This window comes from Fonsecaea erecta (assembly GCF_001651985.1).
Source record: "Fonsecaea erecta strain CBS 125763 chromosome Unknown Scaff4, whole genome shotgun sequence".
Lineage (NCBI taxonomy): Eukaryota > Fungi > Ascomycota > Eurotiomycetes > Chaetothyriales > Herpotrichiellaceae > Fonsecaea > Fonsecaea erecta.
In genome coordinates, this window is record NW_017387247.1 from 556,373 (window position 1) to 572,176 (window position 15,804).

Here is a 15,804-nt window from a genome sequence, read left to right on the forward strand (position 1 = left end):
AAAAGCAGCATTCAAGACGCAATGAACCATGACAAGGCCTCGTTTCCCAGAGAATGGCAGGGATTGCTGGTGGAACGTAGACCCGGTGCAAGATCAAGCGGGAATTGCAAGTCCGGGCGGGTATAGACCAGAAACAGTAGAGCCTGAGAAGGTCTTCAGATTGCTGTGATCGTGCTTCGACATAGCAAGCAACCTGCCTGGTGTTTGGTGCGCACACTCGACGTCAGATCATGCTGAGTGCCACCCATGGGTATGTCCATTTCACGGAAGCGAAGGAGGGTCATGTGTGGGAGCAGCCCGTAATGGTGGTTTGCAAGACGAGCCACGATAGAGGTCTCGAAACGAGTCGAGTCAGGTCGACTGGTGGGGGTGGGGGGTTATAGGTCGCAGGGCAATGGTGCGTTGGCGAGACTAATGGCCTCATTCTTCGGGCAGCCAACCAACGCCGCAGTGGGAAACGATGCCCAACCTGGAGGGTGAATGTCGAGATTTGAAGACGATGCGAAATATGGATCCAGGTCAATTGGCGACTGGAGAAGTTTTTGTTCTCTAGCTAGCTCCAGGTATATGCAGTAGCTTGGTTACTGGATCCCTCACTAGCAAAGCCCGCAAAGCCCGCAAAGCCAGCAAAGCCAGCAAACATCATTCGTCCAACCCATTGGCGCCGTTGCGCCCATCTCTCCACCGGGTAGTGACAAAGGACGATGCACATTATTCAATGCAGGCAAGGAACCGAGAGTTATGTGACTCGACCGCCCAACCTGATGCTGCATGAGCCTGTGCAACATGCAGGCCCTATGCCAGTGGGGGAAGGTGAGCGAGCATTGGATGAGCAGAAAGCAGAGGTGACTTGTCACTTTCCACCACCTCCATCCTCTGATCTCGACATCCTCTCTGCTCCTACCCCTTTCGCTGCAGACGGTGTTGCCGCCTCCAAGCTGCTACGGCTGGACCGGCCCCGTCTTGCACAGGTTCACGCCTTCACCCACGGCCATCTGGCACGGGAGCAGCATGCCAGAGTGGTAAGGTTATGTTACACAACACTGCCGTCTACAAGTAACCTAACCCAAAGCCGGCAAGCCGGCCCTACATCCAGCCCTCACGAGGAAGCTCGTTGGACTCAGCCCCCTCTCCCTACTCGAGTGCCATCCCCTGGTCGTTGTGCCAGCTTTGCATCCTGGTCCATCTTGTGCCGCATTTTCTGACAGGTCAGATTTCTTGCTTGCAGGTCTGCGGAACCGACTGGTCCACACCCACTGTATCTCACAGCGAACCAAGTGAAGGGGTGGGAGAGAGAGGCAGAGACTCCGACAGAGAAAGAGAGGGAGAAAAGGGCAGAGAGAACGAGGGAGAGCCAGACAGAGGAAGAGCGAACGAAGCAGGACGGAAGAAGAGAGGGAGCTTTCGGGCATCATTCATGTGTCTAAACACCACGGCTCAGACCCATCGCCGCCAGTGTTGTTCCCATTCGTCGAAGTGAGTGTTCAACCAATCATTTGGATATGTCTCTGCCTTTCCGACGCTGACATTTGCCGGAAAGGAACCTGTTTTCTGACGAATAGCAGGACTCTCTAGATCTTGACCTACACAGACTTGTCCGCCTCTCGGACACTTGTGATCAGTGCCGCTACTGCGAGTCCTCCCGATCTGCCTAATCCCGTCACCAAAGGCAGGCGTGCATCGTTGCACAATTTCTAAAGATCCAAGTGGCGACCTATATCATACTCTAATGGTACCTCCTAGCCAGAACTCAGAAAGCTCTGCAACGCCCAATGGTAGGCGATCGCTCGCCACAGCCTCCTAGGGAGACATGGGAGGCCCTCAAGCCGGACATCCGCAGGTGGTATCTCAGGGAGAACCGAACTTGCGAGTATATCCAGAAACAGCTCCGTCTTCGCAGTATCTTTGTGAGCGAGAGGCAGATCAAGAACAGGTTGAGCGAATGGAAGTATGAACGCAAGAAGACCCCCCACCAGCATTATCTTGCCATGTCGGTGGTGGCGGAGGCATTCAAGGCTCGCGGTCATGAGGCTGTTTTCGAGGTGCCCAAAAGGGAGGAACTGGTGACTTATAATGCTCAAAAGGTCAAGAAAGAATGCGAAAGGGTGAAGAAAAGATATCTATCACACCGAGAGTCTCTCAGACTCCCAACTCTTTTCGAAGCAGAATACACGTTGAGAGTTGCTGGCATCTCCTGGAAATTCAAGGACCATCTGGTAATGCACAACAATCACGCGGCGAGAATCCAGCTATACGGCCCACCACTGCAATGGCATACAAGCCCACATGATCTACCACACCGGATTGTTACCGTGCGAAATGGCGACATACTCACGAACGGTGGGAGTGTCCCAACATTACTTGAAAACCGACAAGATGACGAGGATTCTCCCCTGTCCCAGTTGGACCCTGTACACACCTGCAACAGCCCTGAAGACGACCCGGTATCTCAAAGTCCATCGCCCCCGAAGATATCTCCAAAGCCAAACACACCACCCAGTGTCACCAGTCCACAAGATCTCCCACCCCCAATCCTGACAGCGGCAACGACTGGCAGTCAGTTCTTACCACTTGAGCCAATTTCCTGTAACGAGCTTTCGTGGAAGGCCTTGATGGCAGAAGTGACCGATGGCAGGAATGTATTCTTTCCAATGAATCCGACTCATGCGGTGCTGAGTTCAACCCTTGAAACGTTCCCAGTCGAGGATGAGGCACATTCTCGGTTACATGCCAACTGCTCTATATCTCCGACGGCATCGTTGTTTGTACTTGCTTCACCCTCTGACACAATCTTCAACCCCAATGCATGCCGTTCATGCCCACCACCACACTCTCACCAAAGCTACGATTTTGGTGAATCTATCGGAACGCTCTGTAAGGGTATCAAGTATGAGCCACCCGAGTATCCAACCTACTTCCACTCTGTGTGCTCCTTTCAGGATTCCAGCGAAGAGGACCGCAAACTAAGCGCCAGTCAGTGGGCAGCGCCGTATTACGTGCAGTGTTTTTCCGAGCAACCGCAGGAGGGCATCCTCGAATACCGCAAGTCTCAGTCAATGCATATCCTGCAGTATGCTTTGGAGCACAACAACGAGTTCATCCTTCCATGTCTGAGCTGGACAATGCTGGTGCTGGGACAGACTCAACGCATGGGGCAACTAGCGGATTTCCTGTCTGCCAGTTGTTCCATCATCAGCTCTCAGCCCGCCATGCGAAAGAGCTACACGTACGAGGTACCCTTCCGATACGCTCTAGCTTGGGCCAGTAATGATCTTGACGAGATGGAGTTGCACGGGGACTCACTAGGACGGTCTCACACGCAAATCGGGCAGATCTGGGGCAGAGAGCATCCAAATTTCTTCGTCAGTGGCTACCTCTACGCATGGCACTCGATATGGAGAGGCGATTACCATGGAGCGTTAAGACTGTTAACCAACAGTCTACCGGTGTGTGAGCGGACAATGGGCCGTCACGATCTTTTGACCATCAACTGTTTGTCCATCGCCGCGAGAGCTTATGCACATCTTGGTCATATCAAAGCGGCGGTGCAGTGCTATCGCAGAGCAATGAGTGCAACGCAACTCTTGGAAGAAGATCAGGCCCACGTCGAAGCCCACGGACCTGTTCTCCAATTATTTCGTTCCACGCTGCTAGCCCGACATGCGATGCTTCTTTTCCGCCTGCAAGACCCTTTCGGCGCAGAGAAACAACTCCGGAAGGTTCTGGACATCCGCCTCCTGATCCGCGGTGTCCACAACCTCATTATTTGGTGGGCTGCCTGGCCTCTCGCTTCCCTGTTGCAGGAAACAGGCCAATACGCCGATGCGAATGCCCTCATCAACGAGTTGCATCAGTGGCATTACTGGGAGCAGGAAGTCGACCGGTGTATGCATGTGGGACTATCACCGCCCCCTCGACCCCTGTTCCAATGGCTACGGTTTGGGCTGAGCCGCACCAAAAGGGAAGAGTCTCCTCTCTGGGAAGTCGCCAGTAACCTTTCCCCTTCCCAGATCTCCGGCGATGCAGGCTTGGAATTGTCTCCTCCTGACGCCATGCAACTCGTCCACCAGCCCTTCACGAACGGAAGCGCGGATGTTTGTCTCACCATGGAAACGACTCCCTCAGGGACGAGTCCATCAACCGACCATGCCTGGGACTTGCTGGAATTTTGAACGCAGCCAGCAGACCCGTCTTTTCTGCCCCAGTCAGTCCCCGTCCTTCGTCCAAGCCACCCTCATTCACACGATTTCTTCTGAAGGCGAGTGAGAGAGAGGTCCTTGTGATACGGATTGACCTTCTCAATCCGTCCAAGCACACTAAGCTTGACTTGACTCCAGGCCCCGATTCCCAAGGGCAGCTTATTTAAGCGGCTCGCCCGATTCATTCGGGCTGCTCATAAATAGAGAAAGAGCTGGGTGAGGCTTTTTGAATAGACCAGGGGCCTGCATCGTCTAGAGCAGGCGAGGAAACCCAGATCCACATAATGGGAGTGGGAGGGCTAAACAAAGGTATTGGGACGGGTTTGAAAAAATATATGCGTCGGGTGCTTCCCACGGAATACCCCCTCCAAAAAAGAATAATATTCATTTCTAAACCCCGAAGAACGCCGTGTTCTACATTATAAAGTCTACAGTAAAAATGAGAAATGTCACTCCATCTCTTGTGCACGGCGCTCCACTTTGCCCGAGTCGTTGGGAAGACTCTATCTCTCACCCAGTTGTCTCTTGTTCTTCGTGTTCAGTATCCTCGGACGGCCGCCGACGAACAGGAAGCTCAGCACGGCCGTGATTCCCGCAATGCACGCGACCACCACGTTCATGTTTGCGTACCCGATGCTGTCTCTCAGGGTCCCGCTCAAGATGGGCCCGATCGTCAATCCGGCGGAGAACACCAGGGAGTTGAAGCCGTACAGTTGAGCGTATGGCCCGTTCTCGCCGAAGAGGCCTGGGTTGGCTTTGTCGTACTTTTGCACCACGTCCGAGGCCTCGACGATGGACGGGGAGCCGATGATTGCGAGGCCGATCCCGTTGAGGGCGAGAAGCGCCGAGTATAGGACAATGTTGGCGGTGCGGCTCGGGGCGATTTGCGCCGATGGTAAGCGAAGGAGGACCAAGGTCGGGACGAGGTAGCCGAAACCCAGGACTGCAGCTGGTTTGGTGCCATATTTATCTACGGCCCAGCCGGCCACGGGCCCGAGCAGGAGGTAGGGGATGTCCAGGCCAATGAAGAGGAGACCGGCTTCTAACGAATCGAATTCGAATAGTGTCTGGGCTTCGGTGGGAATCGTGGCGTCGAAGGTGGCAAGCAGCGCCGCCTGGACGAATGCAAGGAGCAGAGCAACAAGGAGTCGAGGGTCGGATAGACAGTAGAGGATGGGCAGGGTTCGGATCAATCTGTTTTGACCTTCTGGGATGCGGTAGTTATCTTCCTCCTTCTTCGGCAACAGAGGTTCCTCTTCGCTGCGATCGTCTCCGCTATCCGTTCCTTCGGCTCGCGCTTCGGCGTCACGGGGGTTTTGAATTTCTGCAAGAGATTTGTCATATTTCACGGCAACTTTCTTTTCGATCACCAGGATTCGCATGATAAAGTCGACTCCGAGGAATGCTGCACCCAGCCCAAAGACTCCCCCATAGCCGGTCTTGCGATACAGGACTCCTCCAAGGACTGGGGCGGCCAGTTCGCCCACTGATATTAAGGAAAAAATCTGTTGCTTGTATGAGATTGTGGCTTTGCCAGTACTCCAGTCAGGACACTTACCGTTCCAATGACTTTACCAAGGTTCTGGGGACCCACGGTATCTAGCATCATTGCCAAACCCACAGTCCAGACAACAGCAGCACTGGTCCCCTGCAGAATCCTGGCTACAACAAGTGTTGGGATATTCTGGCCGAGGGACAGCATGATGGTAGCAGCGAGTAAGGCGGCAAGGCCACAAAGAAAGGGCGTCCGTCGAGCATTGGTGCGGTCAGCGACGATCCCCACAGGGATGGAGAAGACGACACTAGCGCCTGCATAGGCGGCGAGAAGCCCAGACACCCAGGGTTGAATTTTGTCTTCGGGGAGATGTATACGTTCTTGGAGCATGAATGGTAGAATAGGGACGACAAGTCCATAGAGGAAGAGGTCGGTGAATAGGCCGATGGCGACTGTAGAGATGATGAAAAGAGTGTTGGCTCGCCAGCGGAGCCCTATGGGATGGTCGCTGGAAGGCATGTCGTGGAAATATGCTGAATGCTGAAGCGAATGTGTTTTGGGGTACGGCTTACTGGCTAATCTAGAGACAATATTCGATGATTGTTATTCAAGAGAGGAAATTGAAAGACGGTGTGATGGCGGATGGTGGATGGTGGTTCGTACCTGCATGAAGATCGCTCGGTCGGTCATGACCTCATGAGTGTCGCTGACCAAGAACTCGCTTGCCGCCGACAACATGACAGCTGCACAATCCATGTTATACTTTTGGTCATCAAAATATGGAACGTTGGTCCTAGCAAACTGAGACCCTGAGTCGAATGATGATGGCTGCAGCCCAATTCCCTCGGGTTATATGTCTGCACGCCATCCCCCTCAAGGGCGCCGATAGATAGCGTCAGCCATCTTGGTAACCTGGACCATTTCGCCAACATCATGTATTCGGACGATATCCGCACCACCTTCAATACTGGCGGTAACGGCGGCAGCAGTCCCGTAGCTCCGTTTGGAAGCATCCGAGACCCCCGTGACATTGCCCACGAATCCCTTGCGACTTGGGCCCATTAGCCAAGGGAAGTTCCTAAGTGTAGAAGAATATTCGGTTTGCTCCCGCAATTGCTGAAGGCTCCTCAAGAGTTCAAGATTCTGTTCCTGGTCTTTTGCGAAGCCCAAGCCTGGGTCGAGGATGATGCGCCACGGAGGGATCCCAGCGGCGAGGGCAGCCCGAACACGCTCACCAAGTTCTCGAGCTACTCCGTTGGTAACCCCTTCCGGGTAATCGGTGAGTTTTGTCATTGTGTGCGGATCTCCTCTCATATGCATAAGGATAATGGTTTTCCCCAGCCCAGCCACGGTGGGCAGCATCAGAGGATCTAACAGGCCTGCCGAAACGTCATTAATGATGTCTGCACCGGCAAGGATGGTCTGCCGGGCTACATCCGAGTGGAAAGTGTCGATGCTGATGGCCACATTTTCGGCTTCCTTCATCTCTCTGATAATGCGAACAATTGGAAGGATGCGTTCGAGCTCCTCTTGAGGTCCAAGGTAGTCGGCTTTGGGGCGAGTGCTTTGTCCCCCAACGTCGATGATACTGGCGCCCGCAGTAATAAAACTCGCCACGGTGGTCTTTATTGATTCGACACCTTTCGCTGTATGTACACCTCCATCCGAAAAAGAGTCCGGCGTGAGGTTCAAAATGGCCATAACATGAGTCTTGCGCGTGGCATCGTGGGTGCGGACCAGCGGGATTGATGACCTCAAAACGGCAACAGGGGACATAGTGGTGTCTTTCTCTGCAAGAGCCTCAAGTAGTTGACTAATCTGGCGATACGGGGCAGTCGGTGAGAACTCTACAGGAAGATGCTCGTCCGGTAGTATCCTGGCAATTGTCAGTTTTTGGCGAGAACGATACCGTGAGTCTTACTCTGCAAGAGGCCTGAGAACGAACTCCCTTTCGAGCATCAGCATATGCGGGACATTGAGTCGAGGGTGCTTGATGTAGTCGTGGTTATACAGAATGATGTCAAGGTCAACTGTCCTGGGTCCCTTGTCAATCAAGCGTTTGCGGCCCAACTCATTCTCGATGGCCTGCAACACATCCAGCAATTGTAGTGGTTCAAGACTGGTCTCAATCTGACAAACCCCGTTTAGGAAAGGGTCTTGGTCATCGTAGTACATAGGCTTGGTCTCGTATAGGGAGCTCAGCTTGAGAATGTGGAGGTCGTTTTCTCTCATCTTGGAGAGTGCAGCCTCGATGTTGGTAAGCCGCTCCCCTAGATTGCTACCAAACGCGACCACAGCTTTATTAAGACCACCTGGAGCTGAACTTGAAGACTTCATATTCGCATTGATCTGGCTCAATGACGGGGTTGGAATTAAGGAGGAAGATTCGGAATGCAGAGGTTGGTGCTGCACACTAGGATTTCCCACGTTCCTTCTCGCGGAGGCGGATAGGGTCAGGAGTGCGTGTGTGCGTACACTCGATCGCAGACGGCGCTGGATCCTCCTTGCATGTAGATGGGGTTGGATCGCTGGAGAGCACGTGTGACTTCGTATGCGAGGAAACCGGCTGAACGTGGTGAGCAGATTGATGGACATGCGAGCTTCATCTGACAATGGAAACGTGACAAGGAGAAGGAACCGGCTATGTGGAAGCAGTCGAAGTGGCATATACTTTGTACAATTCAAGCTGATCTCTATCTCACCTTGTCACTCTGATAGGAAACGGAAAAATCGAGCCTCGAGCCTCGTGGCGTTTCGCCCAGTGCCCAAAGTGGCACCTTATCCGAGTGAAGTTCTCTCCGCATCTCGAACCTTGGCGCCGGACGATGGACTTTCGTGACCGGGTCCGGCGTATTCATTATCCGCTGAGCAGGCGAGAAACCCTCCAGGAGGAAAAGAGACATTCCAGCCGAGATAGTCAGATGTCTCACAAACATCACCATCGAGCCATGTCGTATCAGGGCCGTATTCCGTGTACAGTGTCATATCGAGAGGAGTTGTGGGCGAGTGGGGGACCCGGCTCGCCCTGAAACGGGGAGATGCCTCGGTACTTGGGAAGTGGCCTCACATACTGCGTGTCCTGCGCGGCCACCGCTTTATCACGCTCGCATGCAGTACTGCATTTGCCTCTTCTCCCTCCAGCTTTTGTTGATTACTTTGCGCCCTTCGGCTTTGTCTTCTCCAAAAACCTCTCTAGATCTTCACTGTGTGCAGATATATCTTCGTGTTGAGCCTCCGCAGCGTCGTCGACTCGTCTGTGCTTCCAGATACCGACCCCAGATCCCTTCAGTCCTCTCTCTTCGAAAACAACAGACCTGAATCACCTGCATCTCCCCAGGTCTCTTTGCACACACTTCGATCAACATGTCGTCTCCTCAGCAACTCCGAACCACGACCACGGATCTCTTGAAGATCAAGCATCCCGTCCTGTTGGCCGGGATGAACGTGGCAGCTGGCCCTAAATTGGCTGCCGCAGTTACCAACGCCGGAGGTCTTGGTGTCATCGGTGGTGTAAGAAAGAACATTGAAAACCCAGATCATGGTGGGCACGTGTTGATGTGTGCAGGTTGGCTACACCCCAGACATGCTCCGGGAACAAGTTGCCGAGCTCAAAAGCTATCTGAACGACAAGAATGCTCCCTTCGGTGTCGACCTTCTCCTTCCACAGGTCGGTGGGAGTGCAAGAAAGACAAAGTGAGAGACCCCCCCATAGCCAGACGGACTAGGCTCCTGCTGACGGCCTTTAGCTACGACTATACCAAGGGCAAGCTCAACGAGCTGGTTGACATCATCATCGACTCTGGCGCGAAGCTATTCGGTAAGGGCGGCTTATAGCCCGACTCTTGTGTCTCTGGTCGTTGATGTTGACTGCTGAGATAGTCTCTGCCGTGGGCGTTCCTCCAAAGGAGGTTGTGGACAAGCTTCACAAGAACGGCATTCTCTACATGGTGAATCGCCCCAAGTCCCGTCCAGTGGGATGATCTGGCTGACTGTTTCCGCTGCAGAATATGATTGGCCACGTCAAGCACGTGAAGAAATGCCTCGACCTTGGTGTCGACTTAATATGTGCTCAGGGTGGTGAGGGTGGAGGCCACACCGTAAGAAATTCTGCTTCCTTTCACTGCTTGACGGTGGGACGATTGACACGGTCAATAGGGTGATATCCCCACCTCGGTGCTCATCCCTGCTGTCGCCAAACTCTGCGCCGAAGCACCCCCCTCCAAGTTCACTGGCCAACCCGTCCAATGCATTGCGGCCGGGGGTATCTTCAGCGGCGCATCGCTGGCATCGGCCTTGATGCTCGGCGCCTCTGCCGTCTGGGTCGGAACGCGTTTCGTGCTTTCCGAGGAAGCTGGTGCCCCCAAAGCACACCAGGAAGCCGTCCGGACCGCCGGCTTCGATGATAACATTCGAACCATCATTTTCACCGGACGACCGCTGCGGGTGAGGACCAACGAGTACATCAAGAACTGGGAGGAGAACCGGCAGGCCGAGATCAAGGCGTTGACGGAGAAGGGTATCATTCCGGTATGTCTCCTTTCCTCTTGCTTTTCACACTCCCCCGACCCCTTTGTCATATCGCTCTTTAATCTCTCTTGTTTTTCCAACCCACGATGACTGACCGGCCTGGATTCTTGGGGGTTACAGGTTGAGCACGACTTCGAGACCAAAGGTGACGACCTCTCCGACGAGGACATGGAGAATGCCCGACCCTTCCTGATGGGCAAGGCTGCCGCCGTGGTCAACGAGAAGAAATCCGCGCGGGAGATCGTCGACGAGTTCGTCAACGACGCCGTCAAGTGCCTGCAGACCGGCAACGCCTTGATCGTCTCCAAGAGCAAGCTATGAGTGAAGTGGCTGGCTCGGGGTCCGGAACGTGGAGCGGAGGAGTCCCCTCCGGACCGGGTATGTGTCGTAGACGAGCACGGGCGCGCGTGAGTTTGTAGGGAGTCGGCCAACTTCCGTGGAGGCTAGCTTTCCTCTGGCGCATAGCAAACAGACAAAATGGTGGTTGCTTTTCTCCTCCGGTCCGATATGCGTGTTACTGCTATCGCTGTCGATGTCTTGTTTTGTTGTCTTTTCCCTCTTTTGCCGTGGGGATCTATCTTCCACTGCTCTGCCCGGTTAGGACACCATTCCATCCACACCGCTCGCTCTGGTCCGAAAAGGTGAAACGACATGAAGAAGACCCCTCCCCGTATACCAAGTCAAGCATTCTACACCTCGGGAATAAATAGGAGAGGCACACGTTGAACGGGATCCGATCCACTTGATCGTGTTCAAATAGTGAAAGCTACTCTGTCTGCATTTCACTGTCTCATTCGCAATTCGCAATTGGCTCAGCAACAGCCTACAAGTTAGTTGTAGTATGAATCACCACCACCAGCTCACCAGCTCACCAGCTCCATTTCCCTCAGCAGCGAACTTGTCAAGAACCTCACGTGTTTGAGCTCACGGACAGCTTCCTTACCTCGTGGTTGCATTTTCTCCCTATCTCCCTGTCAGCCGGAGAGCTAGCTCCTGAGATGCCTTGCCTTTTCCAAAGCATGTCTGGATGGAATGCCTCTGCTTTGCCACTATGTGCGTACGCTTTGGCATATCTCTCCTTCTCCGGGCAACCTCTTTAGCACCTGTTCCTGAAATGTGAGCCAGAGCCATGGCCGGATGCGTATTCTGGCGTTGTCAGTTGCAAGTTCATTTTCAAAGCCCGGCGAATAAACCCTCATCTTTCATGGTGAGGGATCCAGAAAGTGTGATAGCTCGGTCGATGTCAGAGGAACTCGGCCTCGACCTTGCCATACTGCTTTCGCTTGTACCACAGAGAAAATTCCATGTGTGCTGAGAAGAACGCGACCTTGATTTTGTAATCCAGTACATAATGTAATTCCGAATCTTTGCCAAATTTGATCGGAATCTTGCTGTGATCAATGGCCGAAAGATCAGCGGTCAGGGTCACAAACTCCTTTATTTCTGTTTGATGTCAGTCCCAGTCACTTCCAGGAAGAGAACGAAGACTTCGATTACCTTCACAGGGAAATCGTGGAGCGTCCTCTTCCTCTTTAGGAAGAAAACTGTACATGCGGAAAGGTTGGACTTGAAATGGTCCTTTCGAGACCAGTCGCCGCGTGAGAAAGGAAGTCTCAAGAGGGATGTCTTGATCAACCTCGTCGCCCTGCACTTACATTAACATTCTCGTGCTTCACTTGTTTGACTGGGCCAAAATGTACTCTCTTCACAAACCAGCTCATAGTTTTGACCCGGTAACGTCCTTCAAAGGAGTCCCAATATCTGTTTAATTCAGCAAAAGTTCGAGGGCCCAAGACAGTTGCCCTACGTTGGACGATTAATGTGTTCGGGCTTGGCGTATCGCTCCGACACCTTTGTTCCATATGCTCGGCGGGCTTGCCTCGAAGCGATGTTGACTCTCGATTCGCTGGGTGCTGAATCATGCAAAGCGACAAGTAACGCTCCGCGGACGACAGCAGTCCAGCCATAGGGAGGCTGTATGATCTCGATATTCTCTCCCACAACCTGCTGAATACAGCTGCGAAGATAAGGAGACTGGCCGAAACCTCCGACGAGGATGACAGCCTTTGCAGTCTTGGACTGTTGTAGTTGGGATTTGACAAGAGTTGTGATGGCAGTCATGACCGGCTTGAAGAGATCTTTGATGACGGTCGCCTTGATTGTGAACTTTTGGCGCTTGATTCCCTTCTCCACATCGTCAGTCAGGCCGGGTACACGTAGTATGACGCTCTGCTCTTCGCCGGTAAACCTGCGCTTCGTGATGTTCTCGAATTCGTTCAAGGCGTCCTCCAAGGTGTCCTCATCGAAACCATCTAAGTCACTGAGATTTTCTTCGAGGTATTTCCGAAAAATCCGATTCAAGAACGTGCTTCCGCAGGCACCTCCACCGCCAGGCACCGCCTCCCGGACCTTGACAGTAGGCTTTAGCGACTCGATAGCATAGGTGATTAGGTCGACCGTGCCACCTCCTGCATCACATAGGACGAAGTTGTCGCCCACTTGAAGAGTATATGGATCCATCGCATCAAGAGCATATATGACCGCAGCTTCTGGCTCCGAAACAATTCGAATATCCTGCCCCATCCCAGCGGCATGGGCACACTGTTGTGTTTTGGCCTTTGCAGCGTCGCTCCATATGGCTGGCACGGTAATGGCGTAGCGAATTGGGGTGGTATCCACGATACTGTCCCCTAGTTTCCGTTTGAGTATCTTTTCTGTGTGACGATGAAGCTCCGCCAGATAATCTGTCGCTAATTTGACCGCGGTCTGCCCATCGTTGTCTCTTGAGCACAAAGCTTTGGGGTCGGGATGGTCAACGGCCAGGAGAGACACTTCACTTTGCTTCTGGCTGGGATCGAGAGCAAGCTTAAACCACTGGTAACGAGACTTTCCCTCAGGAATTCCAAATCCCCACCAACACTTAGTACCGTCATAGCAAATTTGAGTGGGCGCTTTCTCGCTGGTTTGACCCTCGAGTGAACCGTCCCTATCTGGCCACTGAATAAATGCAGTCTGAACGTCTGGCTACCATAGCGGTCAGTCTGTAGTCTTTGGGACAGTCTTTCGTAACTTACACGAGCAGTTTGGGCCCATGCAACTCCAGAAAAGGTGGTGCCAAAGTCAACAGCGATGAGTATCTGGCGAGATGCTTGAGCAGACACTCCAGATTTCCGGCTGCGTTTCGGGGCCATAGTTCTCGGGTCCTGCTGACAAAAGGTTCGAGGACGGTTGGAGATGTAACAAGAGATAGAACACCGAAATGGAGAACTCTCATCTGGAAGCTGGAGCTTGTCGCTTGGCACAAGGTGGAAGCGACTGAGAGCAGTTGATGCAGGGTTCTTATCTAGAGTGAATCATCGGTTAGAAGAGTGAATACATGAAGTTGAGGTGAAGTATAACTGAGGTGTTATTGAAGGTGTTGTGCACAAAGAACAATTCCCCCACTGCCTTCTGGCTCGTCCTCACCTACTTTTGTTCTCTTAGGTTTCACCTGTCCTTTACGGCCTTCTCGAGATATATTCCTCAGGATTCAGAGTGATCTGCTCTGATCCCATTTGATCTCTTATCTGAAAGCAGTCGCGGATCGAAGCCTTTAATGCACTGAACTAAATGGCCAGTCAGGTACGATGGTCAGGGAAGAGGAACCCAATGCTTCACAAAGACACCACAGCAACAAAAGCATGAATATTTCTGATCAACCATCAAACACTGGAGAGAAACGGTTGCTGCACCGTCGTTCACACACCCGAGCCTTTGGCCAGCACCCCAAACCACCACGGGTAAATGACACAGCGTCACCGACGAAAGAAATGACGAAAGAAATGGCGGGGAGAGAAAATGACCCAACCAGGAATAAAGGTGCACCTACCTCAGTCTTGCGACCATTGCTTCATCTTGTGCCCCAGCCGAGTGGTACAAGCAGCTTGTCGCATCCAGAGGTCGGAATGCGGTTTGAACAGCTTCACGGTCGACCAATAAATTCCTCCGGGCACGGAAAAGCCATGCCTGGCCATTTCCCACATGCAGAGACTGGCCATCCTCTGGTGGATGCCAACCCCACAACTCACTGGCCAAGTGGCATAGAAGGGAGCCAGGTTGTAAATAGTGCACCGAAAAATGCCTCGCGATGGGGGGTTACTGCGCTTGCTAGAGAGAATGATCGACTTAAGCGGGAACTTGAAAGTCAGCACGATGTGGTGGTTCATTTAAAGAGCAAATGCGAAGAATATGCCACCCAGGCTGAGGCGAAATTCCGAAATGACGCCGCCCAAATTGCAGATTTGCAACATGAGCTGCAAGAATCAAGAACCGAGAAAGAGGATTTGTCGCAGAATCTGGAAAGCTGCAAAGACCGCATCTTCAGCATGTTGCCGGTGGAAGGAGTGGCCGATACTCAGCTGCAGAATCAATACATCATGTTGTGCAACTCCATCGAGTATTGGCTGGACAATCATTTTGGCGATGCGGATGGCTTTATCGCTACTCTTGGTCAGGCAGGAAAGACAAGAGCTCGAGGGAATTTGATAACGGAATATCTTGACGAAGCAGTAATCGTCTTCGCGAATAAGAATCCAAGCGTTGAGATTCCGATTATGCAAATGCTGGTCTTCTTGCATCTGTATGAGAATCTGCTTGGAGAGGACAGGATCTTCCCAGGTCTCAGCCACGCCGAAGAAGAATGTCTGGGAATGGTCATCGAAGGATTGAACGATCTGAACCCTGCTAAAGGTAAGAAGATTCTGTTCAATACTGTGTCATGACTGACCTAGTAAAGATAAGGATGCCATCCTGATGTGGAAAGTTGATCTGCAAAGAAGTTTCAACGCCCATTAAAAATTCAAACAGCTGCGCGAGAAGAGACTGAGCGAAATTGGAGAATACATTATGCGATGTCCACAGCTGTTGAAGGGCAAGGGTTTTCATGGCTGTTCCGGCAATCCGTCGCTATGCCATCAAATTGTCCAAGAAGTGGGAGACCTGGCCAACAACATTCGGCAGTCGATGGCGGAATACGAATTCGTGGTCGTCGACCCTCGAGAGATCAAAGGGGCGGAGGTCAAATATTTCACGGTTATCGATAGCCGGACTGGCTTTGCCTTGAGTTCTTCTGCCGTTCCAATTGCAGGTCCCGGAGGGAGAGTTGGCAGCATTTGGTTCCAGATCTATCCTGCATTTGTACGCAAAGCCACGGAATCCAGCAAGCGGATTGTGCTCGTCAAGCCCACGGTTGTGGTGAAGTTTGACCATCCCGTTCCGCGTGGAAAGAAGAGCAAATCGTCTCATTGAACTGGGGAATTCTACCCAATGAGTCCGGGGACCAACGCAATTTCACAAGGAAACGGTGTTGTACAGAAGACAGATAGCGCGAGATTCGCCAGCTGAGGAGAACTCTAGACTCATCATGAAGGAAGGTGCGAGGTGGGTTGGTGGCTGAGAAGCCAATTCGATTCTATGATGCTGCAATCCAGCAGGGTGAACTTGAAACAGTTCAACAAAACAAGACTTGAGCACGGCAATGATAAGCAACAGACCGAGACTTGTTACATAGCTTAGATGCATCATGGCCAGCAGAAGCTCAGGGGC

At 52.6% G+C, this 15,804-nt stretch overlaps 6 protein-coding genes across 6 annotated transcripts; 3 read left to right on the forward strand and 3 right to left on the reverse strand.

Annotated features, from left to right (window-relative positions):
* Window positions 1–1,772: 1,772 nt before the first annotated feature.
* Window positions 1,773–4,172, forward strand: AYL99_04949 (hypothetical protein; the record flags this gene model as incomplete). The annotated part of the gene is made up of 1 exon (XM_018836461.1): window positions 1,773–4,172. One exon carries the CDS (start codon window positions 1,773–1,775, stop codon window positions 4,170–4,172), a length of 2,400 nt encoding a protein of 799 aa, XP_018693314.1.
* A 530-nt stretch (window positions 4,173–4,702) lies between these two features.
* AYL99_04950 (hypothetical protein) lies at window positions 4,703–6,213 on the reverse strand (the record flags this gene model as incomplete). The annotated part of the gene is made up of 2 exons (XM_018836462.1): window positions 4,703–5,704; window positions 5,758–6,213. The coding sequence occupies 2 exons, from the start codon at window positions 6,211–6,213 to the stop codon at window positions 4,703–4,705; spliced, it is 1,458 nt and encodes a 485-aa protein (XP_018693315.1).
* A 354-nt stretch (window positions 6,214–6,567) lies between these two features.
* Window positions 6,568–8,031, reverse strand: AYL99_04951 (dihydropteroate synthase; the record flags this gene model as incomplete). The annotated part of the gene is made up of 2 exons (XM_018836463.1): window positions 6,568–7,570; window positions 7,616–8,031. The coding sequence occupies 2 exons, from the start codon at window positions 8,029–8,031 to the stop codon at window positions 6,568–6,570; spliced, it is 1,419 nt and encodes a 472-aa protein (XP_018693316.1).
* A 1,026-nt stretch (window positions 8,032–9,057) lies between these two features.
* On the forward strand, window positions 9,058–10,542 carry AYL99_04952 (oxidoreductase, 2-nitropropane dioxygenase; the record flags this gene model as incomplete). Its single annotated transcript, XM_018836464.1, has 7 exons — window positions 9,058–9,204; window positions 9,260–9,387; window positions 9,441–9,511; window positions 9,574–9,641; window positions 9,699–9,791; window positions 9,850–10,221; window positions 10,342–10,542. The coding sequence occupies 7 exons, from the start codon at window positions 9,058–9,060 to the stop codon at window positions 10,540–10,542; spliced, it is 1,080 nt and encodes a 359-aa protein (XP_018693317.1).
* A 922-nt stretch (window positions 10,543–11,464) lies between these two features.
* On the reverse strand, window positions 11,465–13,412 carry AYL99_04953 (hypothetical protein; the record flags this gene model as incomplete). Its single annotated transcript, XM_018836465.1, has 5 exons — window positions 11,465–11,664; window positions 11,719–11,866; window positions 11,922–11,982; window positions 12,029–13,245; window positions 13,296–13,412. The coding sequence occupies 5 exons, from the start codon at window positions 13,410–13,412 to the stop codon at window positions 11,465–11,467; spliced, it is 1,743 nt and encodes a 580-aa protein (XP_018693318.1).
* Window positions 13,413–14,222: 810 nt separating this feature from the next.
* Window positions 14,223–15,507, forward strand: AYL99_04954 (hypothetical protein; the record flags this gene model as incomplete). The annotated part of the gene is made up of 3 exons (XM_018836466.1): window positions 14,223–14,949; window positions 14,996–15,021; window positions 15,067–15,507. The coding sequence occupies 3 exons, from the start codon at window positions 14,223–14,225 to the stop codon at window positions 15,505–15,507; spliced, it is 1,194 nt and encodes a 397-aa protein (XP_018693319.1).
* Window positions 15,508–15,804: the final 297 nt, after the last annotated feature.